A 22,074-nucleotide genomic window follows, 5' to 3' on the forward strand; every position below is an offset into this window, starting at 1 on the left:
GAAAATATTTTGACAAAAGAATTATCAAACAAATTATTTGAAGTAATTTCATATTTGAAAAGATATGTACCAGCTAAAATAATAAAATAAAATTCCATTTTTTCCATTTTCATCTTTTCCTGTCATAAAAAGACCACCTGCATTATCAAGAAGTTTTCTTTTTTTCAACAAGTTTTCAAAAATATTATATTATATATTATTATTAATATGTAATCATACAATTATATATATATATATATCTCATTTCCCTTTTACCCTCTTTTACCTTGTGGTGTTGAGGATTTATTAAATCATCGGACCTGAACCATTCACAGGATAAGGTGGTCAGTCCTATGCCCTGGTGTATCCTATGTCCATAGTGTGTTGAGTTCTCAAGGCTGGTTTGCCTGCTGTGTGGGATGAAAAACCCCAGAATAAACAGGGGGGAAAAACCCTACTGTCCACGCCCAAGACTGGCTAACTTCGCTATGGCTGAGGAAGATCCTTCAGCTCCTCATGTCTCCAACAGGAATTGAACCTAGGACATTCCTTCCCCAGGCATATGGTTGCAAAGTGCACAGTCACTAGGCTAACTGCACAGACATATATATATACACACACACACACATACACACCTTTCATCACAATTCATATAATATGTAAGTAATAATATCTCCATATTAGGTCTCATTGTAACTAGTAGATTTAAGTGGTAATTTTGGAACTTTGCCCTCAACAATTAACAGATTATGCCATTTGCGCAGACTGAAATCATATGCCTCTTTCCCAAAGTAACTCAACTAAATCCTACACTGTTTTAAAATTCCTGTATATTCACAATATCTACAAAACCATCAAACACATCTTCAGATATTCTAATTACAACACTGTCTTTACCACAGGTAACAAACTACAAAATCATAAACCAAACTAAAAAACAAAACCATAATATCTCAGACTAATGTTCTACTATAGCACAATGTGGTTTACAAGTTTAACTACCAATCAGGATGTAACACATGAATTTATATTCTTGGTTTAATCCTTTATCCAAGTGTAAGTAAACAAAGTATGCACGTGAAGTAACTTCACAGCTAGGCAACTTGCACATACAGCCTAATGACTTCACATCACTTGCTAACACATGCTATATTGGATCTAGAATTCATTCTTTAAAGTCTCATGTACTGGAAGATTGCAATATCCCCATACAAGATCATTACATTTCACCCCTAAAGAGAAACACAAATAAAAACACACCAATAATGTGTAGATGACCCTTACAAAGACATGCTGTCTCTCAAAGAGTATAATATTCTTACTGCTCAGTTCTGGAATTTCCTTTTCGAGCAACTTTTCCAGTACTTTTACCACCACCACTTTGAAGATACTGATTGGTCTATAATTTGCTACCACAGACTCTCAGATCCTTTATGCAGAGAAATTATTTTGCCTTAGTTCCACTCCCATTTGTGTAGACATAATAAGTTACCTGCATGCTCTTTTGCCTACTCTTGTCTGTGGTCTACATGACACAGTTTGACAACTTGCAGATCTCTGTTCTTATCTAGTTCCTTACTTATGCCGACATCTTTACACATCCTAGATAGGTCAGAACTGGATGAAAACAGAATTGTTCTCTCTTCATAATCATTTCCTTAATAATAACCATTCCCATCATTAACTCAGTTACCTAACAATGGTACTCTTACACACAGATTCTCATGATTCCTCCCATCAGAATTCAGTTTCCCCGACTCTCTCTCTCTGTTAGATCTCAATCAATTAATAATTTTTCAAGACTCCTGATGCCAAACACATTCCAGCATAGACCATCCCTCTTATACAAATCCAATCTTCCCTCAAACTCACTCCACATATCCATTCCTTCTACACAGCCTAAGCATCAAATCATATGATTTCGCTTCCTTCAGATACCTCTGGAATATCTCCCATTCAACATGAACATCCTTCTCTTGCAGATTTTTATAATATGGAAGTATTTTAAGCTGCCTCCTAAGTTTTTCAGAATCAAATCACCTGCCTTGTAGTTCCACATATACCCCTTCTTAAGTGAAAATTCCGTGTTTTGCTACCTCCCAAATCGAGACCAAATGATCAATCTCCCCAGTTAGAGTCAATGTAGCCACCTTAGTGGCTACATTGATTACACAAATTTAGAAAAAGACGCAATAAGACATTCCTGCTAAGGTGTTTTACACAGACCACTTAGCAACACTTGAACATCCACTTGAATGCAGTTCTTACAAAAACGATATGCTCTTGAAACACTCGACTGGTACTCTCACAACACAACAGACGAGTTGTGCTGTGGTATTTTCCTAACACAGTTTTGTGTGTTCCAGTATTTTGGATGCTCTAGTTACAATGCCTATTTGATATCCTCGATTATAATGTAGTATTTTTAGTTTCATGTGATTTATATCTTTCTATTCAATGGCTTGTTTATTTGCATATATTTTAATTCTATTAAATTTAATTTTCAGTTACCCACAATAATGGACAAATATTTAAAAAAATCAGAAAATCCATCAAATTCGTGAGCCCAAGAAAGTGAACCAAAGAAAACGTTTAAGGCGGAACATAGTCATAGACTATATAAAGAGGATTATCTGAAATTTGGTTTCGTGTGCTCCGATAATTCTTCTGTGCCTCAATGTCTCATGTGCCTGGAAAAGTTGTCAAATGAAGCGATGGTGCCAAGTAAACTACATCGACACCTTTCTACCAAGCATCCTTCATAAATAAATAAGGATTTTAACTATTTTAAATGTCTGCGAACTCAAATTTAAAGACAAAGTTCTTTCATAAGATCAGCCACAACGGTATCTAATGGAGCTATAGAAGCAAGTTACAAAGTTGCGAGATTGATAGCTAAAGCCAAGAAGTCACACACAATTGACGAATCACTTATTTTACCAGGGGGTGCTTAAGGGTCAAAGCTGTATAACTGAGAGGAGACCTCCACATAGCCTTTAAAGGAATGCGGAGAACCGACCAGGGCTTCTGACCTAATGTCCAATCCTCACCTTCTCGTGGTGCACCCTGTTGTGTATCTACTTTGATACTGAACGAACGAGGATGGGCTGGCAATTTGGGATTTAGCCGACCAAATTGCATTCTTATTGGTTAAACCAAAATAAAAAATGATGGTACAACATGACAAAATTTCATGCCGACTGGGGCGTCGCTCGGTTAAACAAGGCCCCCGTTGTTTTCGCCAGGGAACCAGGGCGAACAGCGAAAAGTTAGCTACTGGAACAAATCTGAAAACAAACCCCAACTCAACATCACCAGAGTTAAAGATCGGTACTATCAACGTAAGAAGCCTGAATGGCAAAGAAATGGAGCTAGCTGAGGAATTAGATAAGTACCAGATCGACATAATAGGGGTGACTGAAACAAAAAAGACCAAAACTGGTGAGACCTTTCTGAGCAATAAATACAAAATGTTATATTCAGGCAATAACAATCAAGGAAAAGAAGGAGTAGCCATAGTATTCAACACAAAATACGAGGCTAATCTTCTTGAATGGCAGTCAGTCTCAAGTAGAGTAATGTGGGCAAATATGAGAATGGGGAACTGGACAATGAGACTTATTTGCCTATGGTCCCACAGAAGGTTCTACTAAGGTAGAAGTGGAGGAATTTTTTGAGGCTTTAGAAAAAGCAACTGACACAATGAAAAAGGAAAAGTTGGTCCTTGTTGGGGATCTAAATAGTAGAGTAGGAAATGATTGTGAGACATACAAAAATATTTTGGGAAAATTTGGAGAAAAGAGCAAAGCTAATAATAATGGCAAATATCTGTTGGATTTCTGCTCAGGACATGGACTGGTTATTACTAACACCATGTTCCAACATAAAAATGTGCACAAATTCACATGGAGAGAAGAGGCTAGGAATAAGAAAAGTCTCATTGACTATGTTATTGTTGATAGTGATGTTTTCTCCCTGGTGCAGGACACCAGAGTGTACAGAGGATTTGAAATTGGAAGTGATCACTATTTAGTCTTGAGCAGGATAAAATTGAATTTCATATTGAAAAGAATAACATGTAAGAAAGTTTTAAAGCGAATAAAAGTTGAGCAGCTCTCAGATGTAAACTGTAGACTAAAATACAGAAATATTATTGAAAAGAAAATGAAAGAGTTTGAGAACAGGAATCAAACCTTGGAGATTCAGTGGCAAACTCTGAAGGAAACATTGATTGATTCTGCCAGAGAGGCATGTGGTGAGGTTGTGTGCAAAGATAAAAAAATCAGAACTCCCTGGTGGACACAGGAAGTTAAAGAGGCAGTGAAGGAAAAGAAGAAAGCATATCAAAAGTTCCTGGCAAATAAGTCAGCTTTTACTCTTACAGAATACAGAGACAAATGTAAGAAAGCTAAACAGTGTGTAAAACTAGCTAAACAAAAGTCATGGGAAGACTTTGGCAAGAATATAGAAAATAAATATCAAGAAGGTGGCAAAATATTCTGGAGGTTGTTGAAGAAGCTTAGGAATGGAGGAAAGAGTGCTGTAAAAGGAATTAGAAATGATAAAGGTGAAATGAAAACAGGAGAAAAAGATATCCTTGAAGTATGGAGTAATTACTTTGAAAAACTGCTAAATGAAACAAGCAGTGATGACAGCACAGTGATAAAAAACACTGACCAGGCATGCAGTCAGGAATACATATCCATACTTGAAGTAGAAAAAGCCATCAAAGGCTTGAAATGTGGAAAGGCAGCAGGAGTAGATGATATTCGACCAGAAATGCTGAAGTATGGTGGTATAAGAGTCTTACAGTGGCTGCACTGCATAGCTCAGAAAGCCTGGACAGAGGGACGAATTCCCGATGATTGGAGTAGAGCTCTCATAGTACCCATATATAAAAAGGGAAATAAAACAATGTGAGAATTACAGAGGTATTTCCCTACTGAGTGTTCCTGGCAAGATCTATGCAAGTATACTTGAGAAACGGTTGAGAAGAATTGTGGAAGAAAAGCTTGGTGAAGAACAAGCTGGATTCAGGCCAAATAGAGGCTGTCAGGATCAGATCTTCACTTTACGACAAATAGTCGAGAAAGCATGGGAATATAACAAAGATCTGTATTTAAGTTTTGTCGATTTGGAAAAGGCATATGACAAGGTGCCAAGAGAGAAGCTATTCAATACGCTGCAGTTATATGGTGTCAATGGGGCATTATATCAAGCAATACTTAGTCTTTATTTGAGTTGTGAGTCAGCAGTTAGAATTGAAGGAAGTACAGGAAGATGGTTTAATGTTAAATCTGGTGTGAGACAAGGATGTACATTATCCCCTCTGTTATTCATTATCTATATGGATCACATTATGAAGGAATGTGGTATTAAACCTGATATCAAAATTGGAGATGTTAATGTCAGCTCTTTGCTTTATGCGGATGATGTTACACTTCTAAATAAATCCGCTAAAAGTCTGCAAGATTCTCTGACTAAATTGAATAGCTGTTGTAATAGATATGGTATGAAGGTCAGCAATAAAAAGACAAAGACAATGAAAATAGGCAGAATCATTGAAAATGTCAACTGTGTTGTGAATGGAGAACCTGTGGAACAAGTAAAACATTTCAGCTACTTAGGCACAATTTTTACTGAAGATGGTAAACTAAATATAGAAATAGACAACAGAATCAGCAAAGCTGGTATCGTGGGAAGTCAATTGAATAAATTCATATGGAATAAGAAAGAAATTAGTCTTAACACTAAATTAGCTGTATACAAGACTGTGTTCAAACCAATTTTAACTTATGGATCTGAGAGCTGGGTCAGAAGTAAAACACTTGACCAAAGACTAGAGACCGCAGATATGAGAGTCCTGAGAAAGATTAGAGGCGTGAACAGATGGCATCAATGGCAATATCATATTAAAAATGAGGATATTAGGAAAGAACTTGACATTGTCAGCATCCAGGAATGTGTTAGCAGAGCTAATCTCAGATGGTATGGTCACTTAAATAGAATGGGAGAGGAAAGATTAGCAAAACAAGTGTTCTCTGCCAGGTTGGCAGGAAAACGACCCAGAGGAAGACCAAGATATAGGTGGATTGATACGGTACAAAGTGCCTTAGACGATAGAAATATAAGATCTGATAATGTTGGAGTCTTGACAAGTAACAGACTGATTTGGAGGAAAATTGTAGATAGGAAGTTAGTAATGATGTAATTTTTTCATGTAGTGCTGTCATATCCTGTACACCCCTTGAGGGTACATGGCAGGAATTTGATGATGATGATGATGATGATTATTTTACCAGCTTGTGTGGAAATTGTCAAAACTATGCTTGGAATCGATGAAGTAAAAGAAATTGAAAAAGTAACGCTTTCAAATAATACGATCAGCAGGTGCATTGAAGACGTGTCAGTTAGCATAGAAGGAACACTAATCCAGAAAATTTGTGAAGTTAAGAACTTTTCCTTACAGGTTGATGAATCAACAGATGTTAGCAACTGTTGTCAGCTAATTGTTCAAATTACTGATGAGAAAGGGTTGAAAGAGCATTATTTATTCTGCAAAGAACTTCAGAAACAAACAACTGGGAAGGAAATCTTTCAAGTGTTCAATGAATACTTTGATACAAACAAAATGTCATGGAAAAATTGAGTAAGTTTATGTACTGATGGCGCGGCTGCAATAAGAGGAAGGGTCAGAGAGGCTTGGCATCTGAAGTTTGGTCTGAAAACCCTGATCTTCGAACAATACACTGTTTTATTCATAGAGAAGCTCTCATGTCAAATAGTTTACCTCTAGAATTAAAGTCCACACTTAATGACATTATAAAAATGGTGAATTTGATCAAAAGTAGACCACTTCAATCGCATCTTTTTTCAATTTTATGTGATGAAATGGGATCAGAGCATCAATCTTTGTTGTTCCATACCGAAGTTTGCTGGCTGTCGAGAGGGAGAGTTCTGTCCATAGTTCATGAGTTGAAAGAAGAATTAAAAGTATTTTTTGAGGGTAACTCTCAGTATTTAGCTAAGTTAAAGACAATTACTGGTTGCAAAAAATGGCCTACTTAGCTGACATATTTGAATACCTAAATGAACTTAATCAAAAAATGCAAGGACCGCTTGAGAATATATTAACTTGCACTGACAAAATTAATGGATTCAAAAACAAAATTCAACTTTGGAAAGATGTAGTGAAAAATGGTTCCCTCGAAATGTTTAGTCGGTGTTGTAGTTTGAATCCTAAAAAAGAACTACTAGAACTTGTAGATCAACACCTATGCATACTTGAGAAAAAGCTTCATCACTACTTTGAATTAACGGAGACAAAGAAATTCGATTGGGTTCGAAATCCATTTGCATCTTCATTAGATCACATGGCATTCGATTTATCAGTGAAAGAAAAGGAGGAGTTATTAGACTTAAAAAGTGATCGTACCCTTGAAGTTGAGTTTAAGGATGTTCCATTATCTCAATTCTGGGTAACTGCAAAAAAGGAGTTTCCATCCATTGGCAAAAAAGCTATAAACATTCTTTTACCATTTGCTAAAACATGTGTGTGTGAACAAAGTTTCTTTTCTATGCTCACTATCAAAAATTTAAAGAGATCATCATTGAAGAGTCCTGATCATGAATTGCATGTAGCTCTTTCGACCATAGACCCAGATATAAAAAAGTTGTGTTCACAGAAACAAGCCCAAGTATCTCACTGAAATAAGAAGGAAATATATGTATTAACTGTGGCAAAAAAATATTGTAGATATTTATATTAATACTTAAAATGTTTATTTTGTCATTAAATTATTATTATTAGCATATTTATACATAGTCAGTAATTCTTTTGTGTATAATTAATTTTACTTTTGTATTTTCACATCATGATTTTATAAAATAAGTGTTCTAAAAATTTAATCACAGTTTCACTCAGTCAAATCTGACAATTCAGTTCATAGATGCGATATAAAAACTACGTCAAATATCAATCACTGAGGATGTATGGATTAGATATTTTCATTCCATTTATTTCGTGGTTATGAGTGCATAAGAAGACTTATCTGAAACGAATGTCTAACTGAAATGTTTATGTATTATAATGCAGAAATATTTGAAAGAAAGATCTTAATAATTGAATCCCTGTATGAAATAGAAGAAATGAATCATCTTAATAGAAAAATGTTCCTTCATAGTGTGTCGTGAAATTATTTATGCTTGTGAGGTGTGCCGTGACGTGAAAAAGGTTGAGAAGCACTGGTCTAGAAGACAAACACTAGAGAGTGATTAGAATTATCTCTTAGGTATGTGAACAGTTTGTGTCAATTTGTTGGTAATACAAGTGCATTACCAACTTTTGTTGGTAATACAATGTCAATTTGTTGGTAATCAAGCATATAGAGATAATAAGGTTGATAAGGGCAGATGGAAGAGGAAAGCCACTGGAAAATTAAAATCTCCAAGAAAGATAATTCAATATTATGAAAGTTGTACTGGACAAAATCATCTTTTAGATCAAGGAAATCAGAAGGTTCAGAATGGCATGTTTTTTTTAATGAAGGCTAGGAGATTTTTACTAAGGCCAACAGGGGCAGCACACAAATATATGATCTAAATTGAACTTTCACTGACATAAGCTATCATAGAATGCTTATGACCAATTGCTAGCTTGGAGATGAAAAGACTGAAAGAATAATTGGGAAAAGTGAAACAAGTGGTGATTGAAGAAATTGAAGTTTGGGTTTCTGTTTCAAAAATAAGTGTCATACATATGAACACGTAATAGGCTTACCAAACCTATAGTATGCCATTATAGTGTGTGGGCAGCCAGATTAAAAAAAAAAAAAAACTATATTGTTCTTCAACAGCTTGAAATTATAGTTCTTAGAGAAAGTAGTGTGACACTGACTATTCCAGAGAACAGATAATCAGAAGAAAGAAAGCAAAAAGTTGATTCAGTTGTTGTGAGGCTCGGTGGTGAATGGATGTCAACATCAGCTGTTGATGTTTTAAAGAATGTACATAAACAACAGAAGCCATTTCATCAGAACAATGCCCATGTAAATAACTATAGAAAAAAGCTTAAAGGAGAAACCGAACATCTGTGAAAAAAATGGTTGGAAATTTGGGATTTAGCCGACCAAATTGTATTCTTATCGACTTAAACCAATATACAAAATGATGGTACAACATGACAAAATTTCATGCCGGCTGGGGCATCGCCTGGTTAAACAAGGCCCCCGTTGTTTTCGCCAGGGAACCAGGGCGAACAGCGAAAAGTCAGCTACTGGAACAAATCTAAAAGCACATCCCAACTCAACATCACCAGAGTTAACGATTGGTACTATTGTTGGATTCTAATTTAGAAAACTTAAAAGTGTCTGTTTATGAAGAGGTATTACTGCAATTTTTATTGTATTTGGAACTTAAAGAACTATGAAAAGACTGTGATATAGAGATAACAGATTTATCTTGTCAGAGTTTGATTGTACTTATCGGAGAAGCTGAAGTGATTGTGATATCTTAATTACTGATTTGAAGTTAAGTGTAAAATTTATGATTTTAAAATTAAATGTTTGTTTTTGTTAATGAAAAGTTGTATTTTGCCTGAATCTCTTTTACTGCACCATTCATAAAATATTCGAACCAAAGCGGGAAAATTAAGTAAGTTAAATATACTCGGCCAGTATATATAATAACATCATATAAAAGAGGATAGTTGTGAGTTGATTTTTCTTCAATTCTTGAACTAATTCAGATATAGAGTGGCGCAGTCTATAAATATAAATTTTCTCTATATTGAATTAGAAATCAACTAGCAACTTATAATTTTGTTTAAGAACATCATAGTGACTAACATGTCGGATCCAAAGTAAAGGTTAAGACGAATTAGGATCCAACAAAATGGCGCAGCCGTCGACAGGATTTGATTCCACTAATATTAGTTAAAATATCGAGCATTAATTTTAAGATAGTATTAGAAAAAGTGATCCCAAAAACTTTAAAAATAATTTAAAGGAATCAAGTGAATTGGTTGTAAACTAGAATCAGGCAAACATAGAAGTTATTTTAGAATTCTATTTTTTTTAAAGTTATTGTTAATAGATTAATATGGCAGTTTCATCAAGTTCTAAAATGGAAGATAGTGAATTTTTTCATACAGTGAACCCACAACAGGTTTTTCCTCAATTTTCAGGTGAAGAATCAGATAATGTACTGTTTTTTTTTACTTATGTTGAAAAACTTAGAGAAATAGCAAATTGGACGGATTTTCAACTGTTAATTTTACTCAGAAGTAAATTAGTAGGCAAAGCTAAAACATATTTTAACTCATCTCCAATTCTCAAGGATACATTTGATTATCAAATATTTAAGGACAATCTTATTTCTCAGTTCTCAAAATTAAGAAGTATTGGCCCAAATTTATGGAAGTTACAGAGAGTCTTAAAAAAGATAAAGAGACTGTTACTGATTTTCACAATCGTTTATTGACACTAGCCAACAGTTTAAATGTGACTAATGAGGATAAACCACACTTAGATTGGGCTGTATTCCAACAATTTAGACAAGGTGTTAGGCAAGAATTAAGAGAAACAGCTTATAAGAAGAAAATTTCCACCTTAGAAGAGTGTCTCAAAAGTGTCAAGGAAAAAGAACAAATGTTAGGAGACCTTTATCCCTCATCCAGTGTAGGTCTTGTTAATGTTGTAAATAAGACTGGTTGTTCCTTGAACCAATCTGATGCTGAAAAGAAAAGTAAAGATGGAAAAGGAAAGACTATTGGAGAAAATCCAAGTAATATTAATTGCATAACTGAAAGTAAAGAACAATTTGACAAAAGACTGATGACAGAAGTGAAAACCCTAATTCACCAGGAAGTAAATAGGTTAAATCAGCCAATAATGGATAGTCTTAATGAGGTTGTGAGACAATTATCAGCTATTACTTTGAAGTCTCAAGAAAACCAAAACCCCACAACAGATAAGGTTGAGGAAAGAATTAAATTGGAAGTAGAAAGGCAAAATCAACCTATTTTGGCAAATATAAGTGAGTTGTTACTAGGACTACAAAATATTAAACAACAGATATCATTTGTATCTCAACCTCAGATGGAGAGAAAACATAGAGATCCTCCCAAATGCTATAGTTGCAATAAAGTTGGACACCTTGCTAGAAACTGTTTTCTTAACAAAAGAAATTACTCTAATAAAGGCTGGAATTCAAAGTATGGACACATACCCCACAGAGGATATAACAGAATGCAGAAACACCAAGGATCTAATGAACAATTGATGAGAATTAGAGGAGAAATCCTAGGTTCTAAGTGTAATATTTTATTAGATACAGGATGTAATGCTTCAACTATTAAAAAGGACTATCTCCAAAGTATAAGACATAAATTAAGGAATAATATTGCCAAACTTAGACAACATGTAAGAATTACTTCTCTTTTAGATTCAAACTTTGTAGCATATGAAAAGGTTCGAGCAAGAATCTACCTACCAGAATTTAAGCTAAGTGTCTGGCAGGACTTACTTATCATCCCCTCAACCGCTGACATAAGCTCCCACATCATATTGGGAACAAATTTCTTAGAAAGATATCAGTTCTCCTGTGATTTTTTTAAAAGGGAAGTATGCCTAATGGGCAGGAAAATAAGTGTCAGAACAAATGGCAATTATATGCATAATAGAACAAGGAGGCAGAGAGAAAGGTTTCATGCACCTGAGAAAGGATTTGCCCCAAATAAAGTGGAGCTGTCTGTAACTGAACCAACTGTGGAGAATAGTAATACACAGTCTGTTATGCGTTATCTACCAAAATCAAAATGTAATACTGATGAACATTCTCAACAACTAATAGCCAAACCTGAACCTGAAGTTATCAATAAGGAACAAATAACAGTTGAGGTAAATTGTGCCAGGGTGACTAGTCTATATAACAGAACTAGGACAAAAGAAGCAAATTACCAAAATGATAGACAACTGAGGATAAAAGTTAGTAACAGAGAACAGAACTTCTACTCTGAAAGGACAATATCACATTATAAGTGTAGCAATCAAAATTCTCCCTATGATAGAAACAACAACAACTTAAATGAAGAAGTGCAGAAAGGTAAATACATAGACTGTAATGAGAAATTTAATCATGTTCAAACTAAGTGCTGTCTAAGATCTTGGAAGGGAGATATGGAGTCAAATTTCTCCACTCGTGAGTCTGGTGTGAAAAATTTTTCTTTAAAGAAAAATTTTTCAAAGGAAGAGTAAGCCTTTGTTGGATTCTGATTATGTAGAGATTAGAGTAATTATTATTTGCTTCAGAATCCAACATGATCTTCCATCACAAAGGCTAGACTTGTAAATAATATTTAATGTAAACAACTTATTTTACAATTTAATATTCATATAACTACTTTAATTTTGTCTAATATCTAATTATTTAATCAAAGATATATGTATTAATAATGAAAAGACTGTATTTAAATATTATTAAGTTTATTTTATTTATTGCTATATTAATATAAGAACTTGTATTTGATAAATTAACTGCGTATTATTTGAAATGTAAATATTCTCTATTTATTCCTGTTTGTGAAAGTTTAACGTTATGTAATAGCTCAATTTTATTATATTTTGTTTTGTTGTCATGGAAAAGTATGTAAGTGAGCGAGCACGTTTTGGAACACCACGTGAAGAGAAGGCTTATTGAAAAGAGTTTTAGATCACGAGAACAATTTAGGCGGGAACAACGGATATAAAAAGCGATGAACGCTGAAATTAATTAGGAGATTAGAGATTTATTAGAGAGAGGATGGCATTAGGTTGGAATTCGGCATTTGAAAATCACAGTGCGATAATAGCGAGTCGGCAAGTCACTCAAGCAACTAAATAAAGTCTATAAGTTGAGAAGCAGTTAGCTAATAAGTTTCTGAATAACAAATAAAGCAACGGAAGATAGCTGAGTGACTACTGAATGACTAGCGATATTTTAGTTGAGATTTATTTTCAGGGCCGACCTTTCAAGGACACACTGAACGTGAAGCATAGTAAGAAGTAACTAGAGAATAAATAGAGGCAACAGGGTTGTGTTTAATGATAGCGGTGTTTAGAATTATAGTGCCTAAAGAATTATTTGAATGCCGGAGGAATGAACATCTGTACATATAAAACCCCAAGTTAAAGAATTATTGTGTATTGCCCTAATTCAAGAGTAATCAGTAGTGCTTCATACAAGAACATCTGATTATATGTATTGTGCCCGTAAATTAATTCAGTTAATGCTAGAAGATTTATTTTAATGAGAGCTGTTCATTGTTAAAAGTGTTTACAGTTATAAAAAGTGTATGTGTGTATGTTGATGAAGGAAGAAGATTAACAGTAAGATTATTCCAACTTTAATATTTCTGTTCAGAGAAGTGCGTGAGTTTCATTTTAGAATTCCCTGATACTAACAGTAACTATTGTGGAGAATTAGCCCAAGCGAAAAATTAAAAGTGTCTGTTTATGAAGAGGTATTACTGCAATTTTTATTGTATTTGGAACTTAAAGAACTATGAAAAGACCGTGATATAGAGATAACAGATTTATCTTGTCAGAGTTTGATTGTACTTATCGGAGAAGCTGAAGTGATTGTGATATCTTAATTACTGATTTGAAGTTAAGTGTAAAATTTATGATTTTAAAAGTAAATGTTTGTTTTTGTTAATGAAAAGTTGTATTTTGCCTGAATCTCTTTTACTGCACCATTCATAAAATATTTGAACCAAAGTGGGAAAATTAAGTAAGTTAAATATACTCGGCCAGTATATATAATAACATCATATAAAAGAGGATAGTTGTGAGTTGATTTTTCTTCAATTCTTGAACTAATTCAGATATAGAGTGGCGCAGTCTATAAATATAAATTTTCTCTATATTGAATTAGAAATCAACTAGCAACTTATAATTTTGTTTAAGAACATCATAGTGACTAACATGTCGGATCCAAAGTATAAATTAAGAAGTAGAATCCAACACTATCAACATAGGAAGCCTGGATGGCAAAGAAATGAAGATAGCTGAAGAATTAGATAAGTACCAAATCGACATAGTAGGAGTGACTGAAAGACAAAAAATGGTGAGATCTTTCTGAGCAATAAATACAAAATGTTATATTTATTGCTCAGAAAGATAACATTTTGTATTTATTGCTCAGAAAGAGCAATAAATACAAAATGTTATATTCAGGCAATGACAATCAAGGAAAAGAAGAGGTAGCCATAGTATTCAACACTAAATACGAGGCTAATCTTCTGAATGGCAGACAGTCTCAAGCAGAGTGATGTGAGCAAATATTAGAATAGGGAACTGGACAATGAGACTTATTTGTGCCTATGGTCCTACAGAAGGCTCTACTAAGGTAGAAGAGGAGGAATTTTTTGAGGCTTTTTTTTAGAGAAAGCTACTGACACAATGAAAAAGGAAAAGTTGGTCCTTGTTGTAAATAGCAGAGTAGGAAGTGATTGTCAGACATACAAAAATGTTTTGGGAAAATTTGGAGAAAAGAGCAAAGCTAATAATAATGGCAAATATCTGTTGGATTTCTGCTCAGGACATGGACTGGTTATTACTAACACCATGTTCCAACATAAAAATGTGCACAAATTCACATGGAAAGAAGAGGCAAGGAATAAGAAAAGTCTCATTGACTATGTTATTGTTAATTGTGATGTTTTCTCCCTGGTGCAGGACACCAGAGTGTACAGAGGATTTGAAATTGGAAGTGATCACTCTTTAGTCTTGAGCAGGATAAAATTGAATTTCATACTGAAAATAATGACATGTAAGAAAGTTTTAAAGCGAATAAAAGTTGAGCAGCTCTCAGATGTGAACTGCAGACTAAATACACAAAGATTATTGAAGAAAAAATGAGAGAGTTTGAGAAAAAGAACTAAACCTTGGGGATTCAGTGGCAAACCTTGAAGAAAACCCTGATTGATTCAGCTTGAGAGGCAAGTGGTGAGGTTGTCTGCAAGGATAGAAAAATCAGAACTCCATGGTGGACACAAGAACTTAAAGAGGGAGTGAAGGAAAAGAAGAAAGCATATCAAAATATGCTTAGAGAATACAGAGACAAATGTAAGAAAGCTAAACACTGTGTAAAACTAGCTAAACAAAAGTCATGGGAGGACTTCGGCAAGAACATAGAAAATAAATATCAAGAAGGTGGTAAGAGATTCTGGAGGTCATTGAATAAGCTTAGAAATGGAGAAAAGAGTGCTGTAAAAGGAGTTAGAGATGATAAAGGTAACATGAAAACGGGAGAAAAAGATATCCTTGAAGTATGGAGAAATTACTTCGAAAAATTGCTAAGTGAAACAATCAGTGACAGCACAGTGGTAAAAAAACAACCAACAGGCATCTAATCAGGAATACAATCCATACTTTAAGTAAAAAAGTCATCAAAAGCTTGAAATGTGGAAAGGCAGCTGGAGTAGATGATATGTGACCAGAAATGCTTAAGTATGATGACATAAAAGTCTTACAGTAGCTGCACTGTAGTTCAGAAAACCTGGACAGAGGGACGAATTCCCAATGATTGGAGTAGAGCTCTAATAGTACCCGCATATAAGGGAATTAAAACTGAATGTGAGAATACAGAGGTATTTCCCTACTGAGTGTTCCAGGCAAGATTTATGCCAGTATACTTGAGAAACGGTTGAGAAGAATTGTGGAAGAAAAGCTTGGTTAAGAACAAGCTGGATACAGACCAAATAGAGGCTGTGAGGATCAGATCTTCACTTTACGACAAATAGTTGAGTAAGCATGAGAATATAACAAAGATCTGTATTTAAGTTTTGTCGATCTGGAAAAGGTATACGACAAGGTGCCAAGAGAGAAACTATTCAATACACTACAGCAGTTATATGGTGTCAATGGGGCATTATATCAAGCAATACTTAGTCTTTATTTGAGTTGTAAGTCAGCAGTTAGAATTGAAGGAAGTAGAGGAAGTTGGTTTAATGTTAAATCTGGTATGAGACAAGGATGTACATTATCCCCTCTGTTATTCATTATCTATATGGATCACATTATGAAGGAAATGATAACTAAATACTTAAGGAATTGACAGCATACATTAGAAATATAAATTAAATCAACTTTAATATATACTTTCCAATATTTCGGCAACCTCACGTTGCCATCTTCATCGGAACTTAAGATAAAGACACATGCATGCAAGTACTACATAACAGCAAATGAGAAACAAAGTGAAGAAGCTCCCGTTTTCCTAAAGTCCTGATGGTGCCCCCTCGCGGGCTATATTAGGTGTTCTTGGCCTTTGGGCTGAAGTTCTTCTGATATGTTTCCCAAATTTGGTGCAGTCTCATGCATCCAAATTTGTTGAGGTTTGGCATATTCCAAACGGCTGAGGCTGATTCCATGAATAGTCTTTCATATTTGAACTTGCTGCAGTGCATTATGCATTACTGTGGCTTTCTTCCACCTTATTCTGTGGCGAGTATCCAGAGCATGGTCTGTAAGCCCAGAGTGGCTCTACTGGTGAAATCAGATGTTGTTCTTGTGTTCTGAGATTCTGATATTTGCTGTCCTGTCTATTTGGCAAAAGTAGGACAATTTACAGCTGCACGGGACCTGGTATACAGCAGGTAGGTCTAGGGGAAGTGGTTGGTCTTTAGTGGAGCGGATAAGGGATGCCAATTTTCTATATGGTCTGTAACAAGAGGTCAAGTCATATATAAGGAAAATGGGAGGTTCCTCGCTTCGTTTCTCATTTGCTGTTATGTAGTACTTGCGTGCACGTGTCTTTATCTTAAGTTCCCGTGAAGATGGCAACGTGATGTTGCCGAAATATCGGAAAGTATACATTAAAGTTGATTCAATTTATATTTCTACTGTACGCTGTCAATTCCTCAAGTATTTAGTTATCATGTTTAAGCAGCGTATAAGCCTTTCTACAAGAATTATGAAGGAAAGTGGTATTAATGTACTGCAAATACAGAGAAACTCATATTTTATACTTTTGATGATACTACCTCAAATTAAAATTTATTATTATTATCTGAGACTTCCAGGGAATCAAGGACTCATCGAGGGAGGCTATAGATCACCCAAGCCAGCTATCATACCTGCCCTTAAATTCAGTCACACTAGATGTGAATGAACTCACTATCCCTAAGGACAAATTATTCCACTCACTCACTGCTCTTTAGGAGAAAAACCTAGTTCTTACCCATTTCTTGACTGAAAATAAACTTAACTTTCGTGGATGCACCCATGTTCTCTACCTACCTTCCATATAACGAAAAATTTCATCAGTTGATATCCTATAACACCCATTCAAAAATTTATAGACCTCTATGATATTCCCCCCCCCCCCTCTTTATCCTGTTAACCAGAATCTGCAATCCACATACAATCTGTCCTCACAATCTAAATCCCATAATCCAGATATAATCTCTGTAACTCTTCTTTGCACCCTTGCCACAGCTTCTTTATCTCCTTGGAACCCGGGAGACCAAATCTGCACACAATAATCCAGGTGTGGTCTTATCAAAGCCTTATAAAGAGGTAAAATGACTTCCTTATCCATACATGTCAAGGTTCGCTTCAACATAGCAATTATCCTCCGAGTCATATTTGCAATTTTTGCTATGTGACCTGTGAACTTTAAATTCCTATCCACCAATATGCCAAGATCCTTTGCCTCATCAGTTTCTTGTCGCATAATTGTAGCACTGTGCACCACACAGCTGGTTGATATACCTTAGCAAAGTGAGTACTCATTAACTGAACAATCTCATTAGTTTCCAACACTCGAGAACTATCTGCATTCAAGAAAGTTATTCTTCCACATTCATTCTTTCTTTTACTTGCGGCATAACGATAAAATTCTTTTGAATTGCTTTATGGCCAATTGCATGGCTAATTTCTTTTGATATTCTGATTTAGCTTTCCTCACAATACTCATTACTTTTCTGGCCTGAACTTTATACATTTCATAACTCCTCTCACTCTTATTCTCATGATATTCTTTCCACATCATCTTCTTCTTGTGTATTTCTTGCTTAATAAGGTTGGACATCCATTTCACTCCTAACCTATTTATTCTTCGAACATTAGGGATAAATTCAGATACCGCCTCATTTAAGCACTTTTTTCAAAGATTCCCATGCATTACTGACATTTTTCTCATTCAGTAACTGATGAATGGGGCCAAAGATGGTATTTTCCTAAGTTGATCATAATTTCCAGCTTGTAGTTCAGCATGTAATCTGTTTTAATCGGAGCATCAATACAATTAGATACTTCTCAAGAAAATATAGCATGATCGCTGTCACCAATTGGTGGTAAAACAGCCATATTTTTGACAGAGACCCCTTCTGATGATATGAGCTAATCCAACACCCTTTGACCTCAAGTTCCTTTTTTCACATGCTGCTTGAGAAAGTTGTCTCGTTACAATTCGATAAATTCCTCTTCTTTCTTATCATGAGATTTCTCTTCTACCCAATCAATATTTGGAAAATTAAAGTCACCCATAAGGCTAAATTGGGGATGTTCTTCATCCCCTGCAACTGAGCCACCAGGTCTGTAGCAACACCCAACCATATATTTCATTCTATTAACCTCCACTTCACATCAGATAGACTCAAACTCACCGCTACACGGGACATTGTTGCCATCATTGTTTTCTTGTGTTTCTGCCCTAACTGGACTTAAGTCATCTGATATCATTAGTAGCACTCCTCCTCCTCTCCTATCTCTTCTGTCATTCCTAAAAATAGTATATCCATTACACTTGATTCCACTTACAATATCTGATTCTGATAGCCAGGTTTCACTAATGGCAATAATCTTAGGCTACATCGCATTCAATAAAGTAACGAACTCAACCCCTTTGTTTCTAATGCTGCTATTTGTGTATAGAAATAATAAATTAACACGTAGCCTATTCTTATAATTAGATATGCAATCTATTTGGTCTTGTTCATTTTTTCTTTTCCCTCCCCAGACATACTTAAAATGTCAGAACCTAAAGCATATTTTCCCGCCCCTTCACCACATACACATACATTTAATAAAGGTATTGAAAAGGAATTTGTCTGGAATAATTACCTTGAAAGATTGCTAAATGAAACAAGCAGTGACAGCATGGCGGTAAAAAAACATTCAACAAGAGTGCAATCAGAATACACATCAATACTTGTAGAAAAAGCCATCAGAAACCTGAAATGTGGAAAGGCAGCTGGATTAGATGTTATTCGACCAGAAATTCTCAACTATGGAAGTATAAAAGATGTGATTGTGGTTACACTGGCTACATTGCATAATTCAGAAGGCCTGGTCATCGGATCAAATATCAGATTTGAGCTTTCATAGTCTTCCTCTTCCTCTGCGAGTTTATCTCGCTTCCAATGCAAGGTCCATGTTCATAGATATGACTTTGTTAGTACAATACCCAGTCGGCATGTCATCTAGTCTGCCATCAGAGGGGGGGGATGTATTTTCGTCCCTCAGAACAGGCTGGTTTGCTTGTTCTGAGGTATGAAAAATCCTAGTCTCCAGGAGAAAAACCCTCTACCTCTGTATGAGAGACTGGATAACTCACCTTTAGTAGAAAGAGACCAAATAAAGGTTCCTCACATCACTGATGGGAATCGAACCCAGGTCTTTTCAACTGGAGCTCTCACAGCACGCATCTATAAATAGGGAAATAAAACTGAAGGTGAGAATTGCAGGGGAATTATGTACTGGGTGTTCCTGTTAAAATTTCTGTAAGTACACATGAGAAAAGGCTAAAATTGTAGAAGGGAAGCTTCGAGAAGAAAAAGCCGATTTGGACCAAGTAGAGGTTATCAAGATCAGATTTTCACTTGATGACAAACAGTTGACAAATCATGGGAATATAACAGGGATCTCTATTTGAGTTTTGTAGATCTGGAAAAGGCATATGACACATTTGCCAGGAGAAAAGTTGTTCAAAATGGTACAATTATATGGTGTAAACGGTACATTATATTAAGAAGTACTTAGTCTGTGTGTGAGTTTTAAGTCAACAGTTACAGTTCAATACAATGATGAAATCCACAAATTGAGTGATAGCAAAAGTAGATGTGCTGAATGACATGAGTGATCATTTTGTGTATGCAGATCTTCAGCAAAGAGCTATAGATCACCCTTAAGGAAAATGGAGATCAGATCCCTTGCACAAAGGATATACACACACATAGTATGCATAAGTGCTTTCTAAATCATGGCAGTAGAACTATTCTAAATAGCAATGCTATTCACTAAATGACTATAACTTAGTGCACTATTTATTGCTTTTTAAAGTATAAAGAAATATTAGATTGAAAATCCAGACTCCCACAGATTCACAGACATACTCTATTGATAGAGCCTTTAGCTCAGTCAGTATAGATGAAGCCCTTTGGCCGGAAAGAACTGGGTTCAATTCCCATCCATGATGTGAGGAACTTTTATCTGGTCCCTTTCGACTAAAGGCGAATTAGCCAGTCTCATATGGAGGTAGGGTTTTTTTTTTCACCCAGAACAACTCATGTTTTTCGTCTCCTAGAAAACTGGGAGAACTCCTAGGAAAACTGGCTCTGTGAACACATGCTTCTACAGCCATAGGACACCTCCAGGAACAAGGAGTAACCAACCTATTCTGTAGGATTTCGGTTCTGAATATCTACACAGTAAAATGTGTAGGTCTAAGCGTGAGTGTAAAGTAGGATAGGATAGGATTCTATTGATATGGGCATAAATGTTATCAGAACACACAAAACTGACAGTGAGCAAACGTTGAGTGTGAGAGGCTTAAAATAATTACTTCATATTCTTTTGATAACTCAGGATTTGCATAGTGGTGCATCTTAAGAAGAAGAGAGACAATCTTTTCTGTGTTTTCACTACATCCATTGGCAAGTTCCACTAACACAGAATAGGCAGCTACTCGAGATTCTTGGATGATACACCTAAAAATATAATGAATGCAATTTTTTATTTTGCTTTTAATTGATTCATATGAAACAATAAAACTTATATCGGTTATTTACTAAAATAAAGAGCCAAAAGGCTTCACTTCAGCGATGCAAAATTTATAAAATCAAGTGGATATTAAATTAAATCCAGCATTATTTCAAAGCCGAATACAGAAACTATAAAAGTTTCATATGAAATTTGACTAGAGTTTACGGGAATACATTCACCAGTATTTACAAGTTGCCCTAACTGGACCTTATAGGAGATATGCCCACTATGACAGTGTCCATATATTCGCCTCCTATTGGTCCATTTTGAAAAGGTTTCACTGGCCTGACAGCTGTTTCAAATGTTTTTTGTCAGAGACCAGGCAGAAACCTTAGAGCAAAAACTCTCAATATTAAGGAACTTGAAATATTGGAGAGGTGTATTGTTCGTAAGCGAACTCTCGGTTGGTGTGTAAAAGTATTTACTAAAATAAAGAGCCAAAAGGCTTCACTTTGGCAATGCAAAATTTATAAAAATCAAGTGGATATTAAATTAAATCCAGGATTATTTTAATTATGAAATAATTTCATAATTGAAATTATTATGAAATTCGCCTCCTATTGGTCCATTTTGACATAGGAGGAGAATATATGGACACTGTCATAGCAGGTATGTCTCCTATAAGGTCCGGCTAGGGCAACTCGTAAATACCGGCGAGTGTAGTCTCATAAGCTGTCTGGTCAAATTTCATACGAAACTTTTATAGTTTCTGTATTCGGCTATGAAATAATGCTGGATATAATTTATACCAATTATATGATTAAATATAGTACACTTGAAACACCTGGACAACTTCGACGAAACAACACTAGATACACTGAATTTAAAAATATTATATTTATGCCAATTTTCAAGGAAATCAGAAGCAATCTAATAAAGTATTTTATCACCATGGCAGTCATATTCTGTTCAAGCTATTGTTCAAATAAAGAAAATTTGTAATCATCAATGAGGGTACACTTTTTTGATTGTATCTTCGGCCATGTGGTAATTGATTTAAGTAGTTTCTCTGTTTTGTTTTTTGTTCTGTTAGTTGGGTTGTAGTTAACTAATTTGTATGTGTTATTGT

At 35.1% G+C, this 22,074-nt stretch overlaps 1 protein-coding gene across 1 annotated transcript in view; it reads right to left on the bottom strand.

Moving 5' to 3' along the window:
- LOC150101143 (ubiquitin carboxyl-terminal hydrolase 24-like) overlaps positions 1-22,074 on the bottom strand; it is an 824,883-nt gene that overhangs the window by 258,712 nt on the left and 544,097 nt on the right. The window contains exon 38 of the mRNA XM_090401261.1: positions 20,806-20,950. Coding sequence (XP_090257387.1) covers positions 20,806-20,950 — 145 coding nt within the window. The remainder of the gene's footprint in view (positions 1-20,805; positions 20,951-22,074) is intronic.

The sequence above is a fragment of the Typopeltis vanoorti genome, chromosome 12, assembly GCF_054136105.1.
Source record: "Typopeltis vanoorti isolate ZY-2024b chromosome 12, IOZ_Tvanoo_1.0, whole genome shotgun sequence".
Taxonomy (NCBI): domain Eukaryota; kingdom Metazoa; phylum Arthropoda; class Arachnida; order Uropygi; family Thelyphonidae; genus Typopeltis; species Typopeltis vanoorti.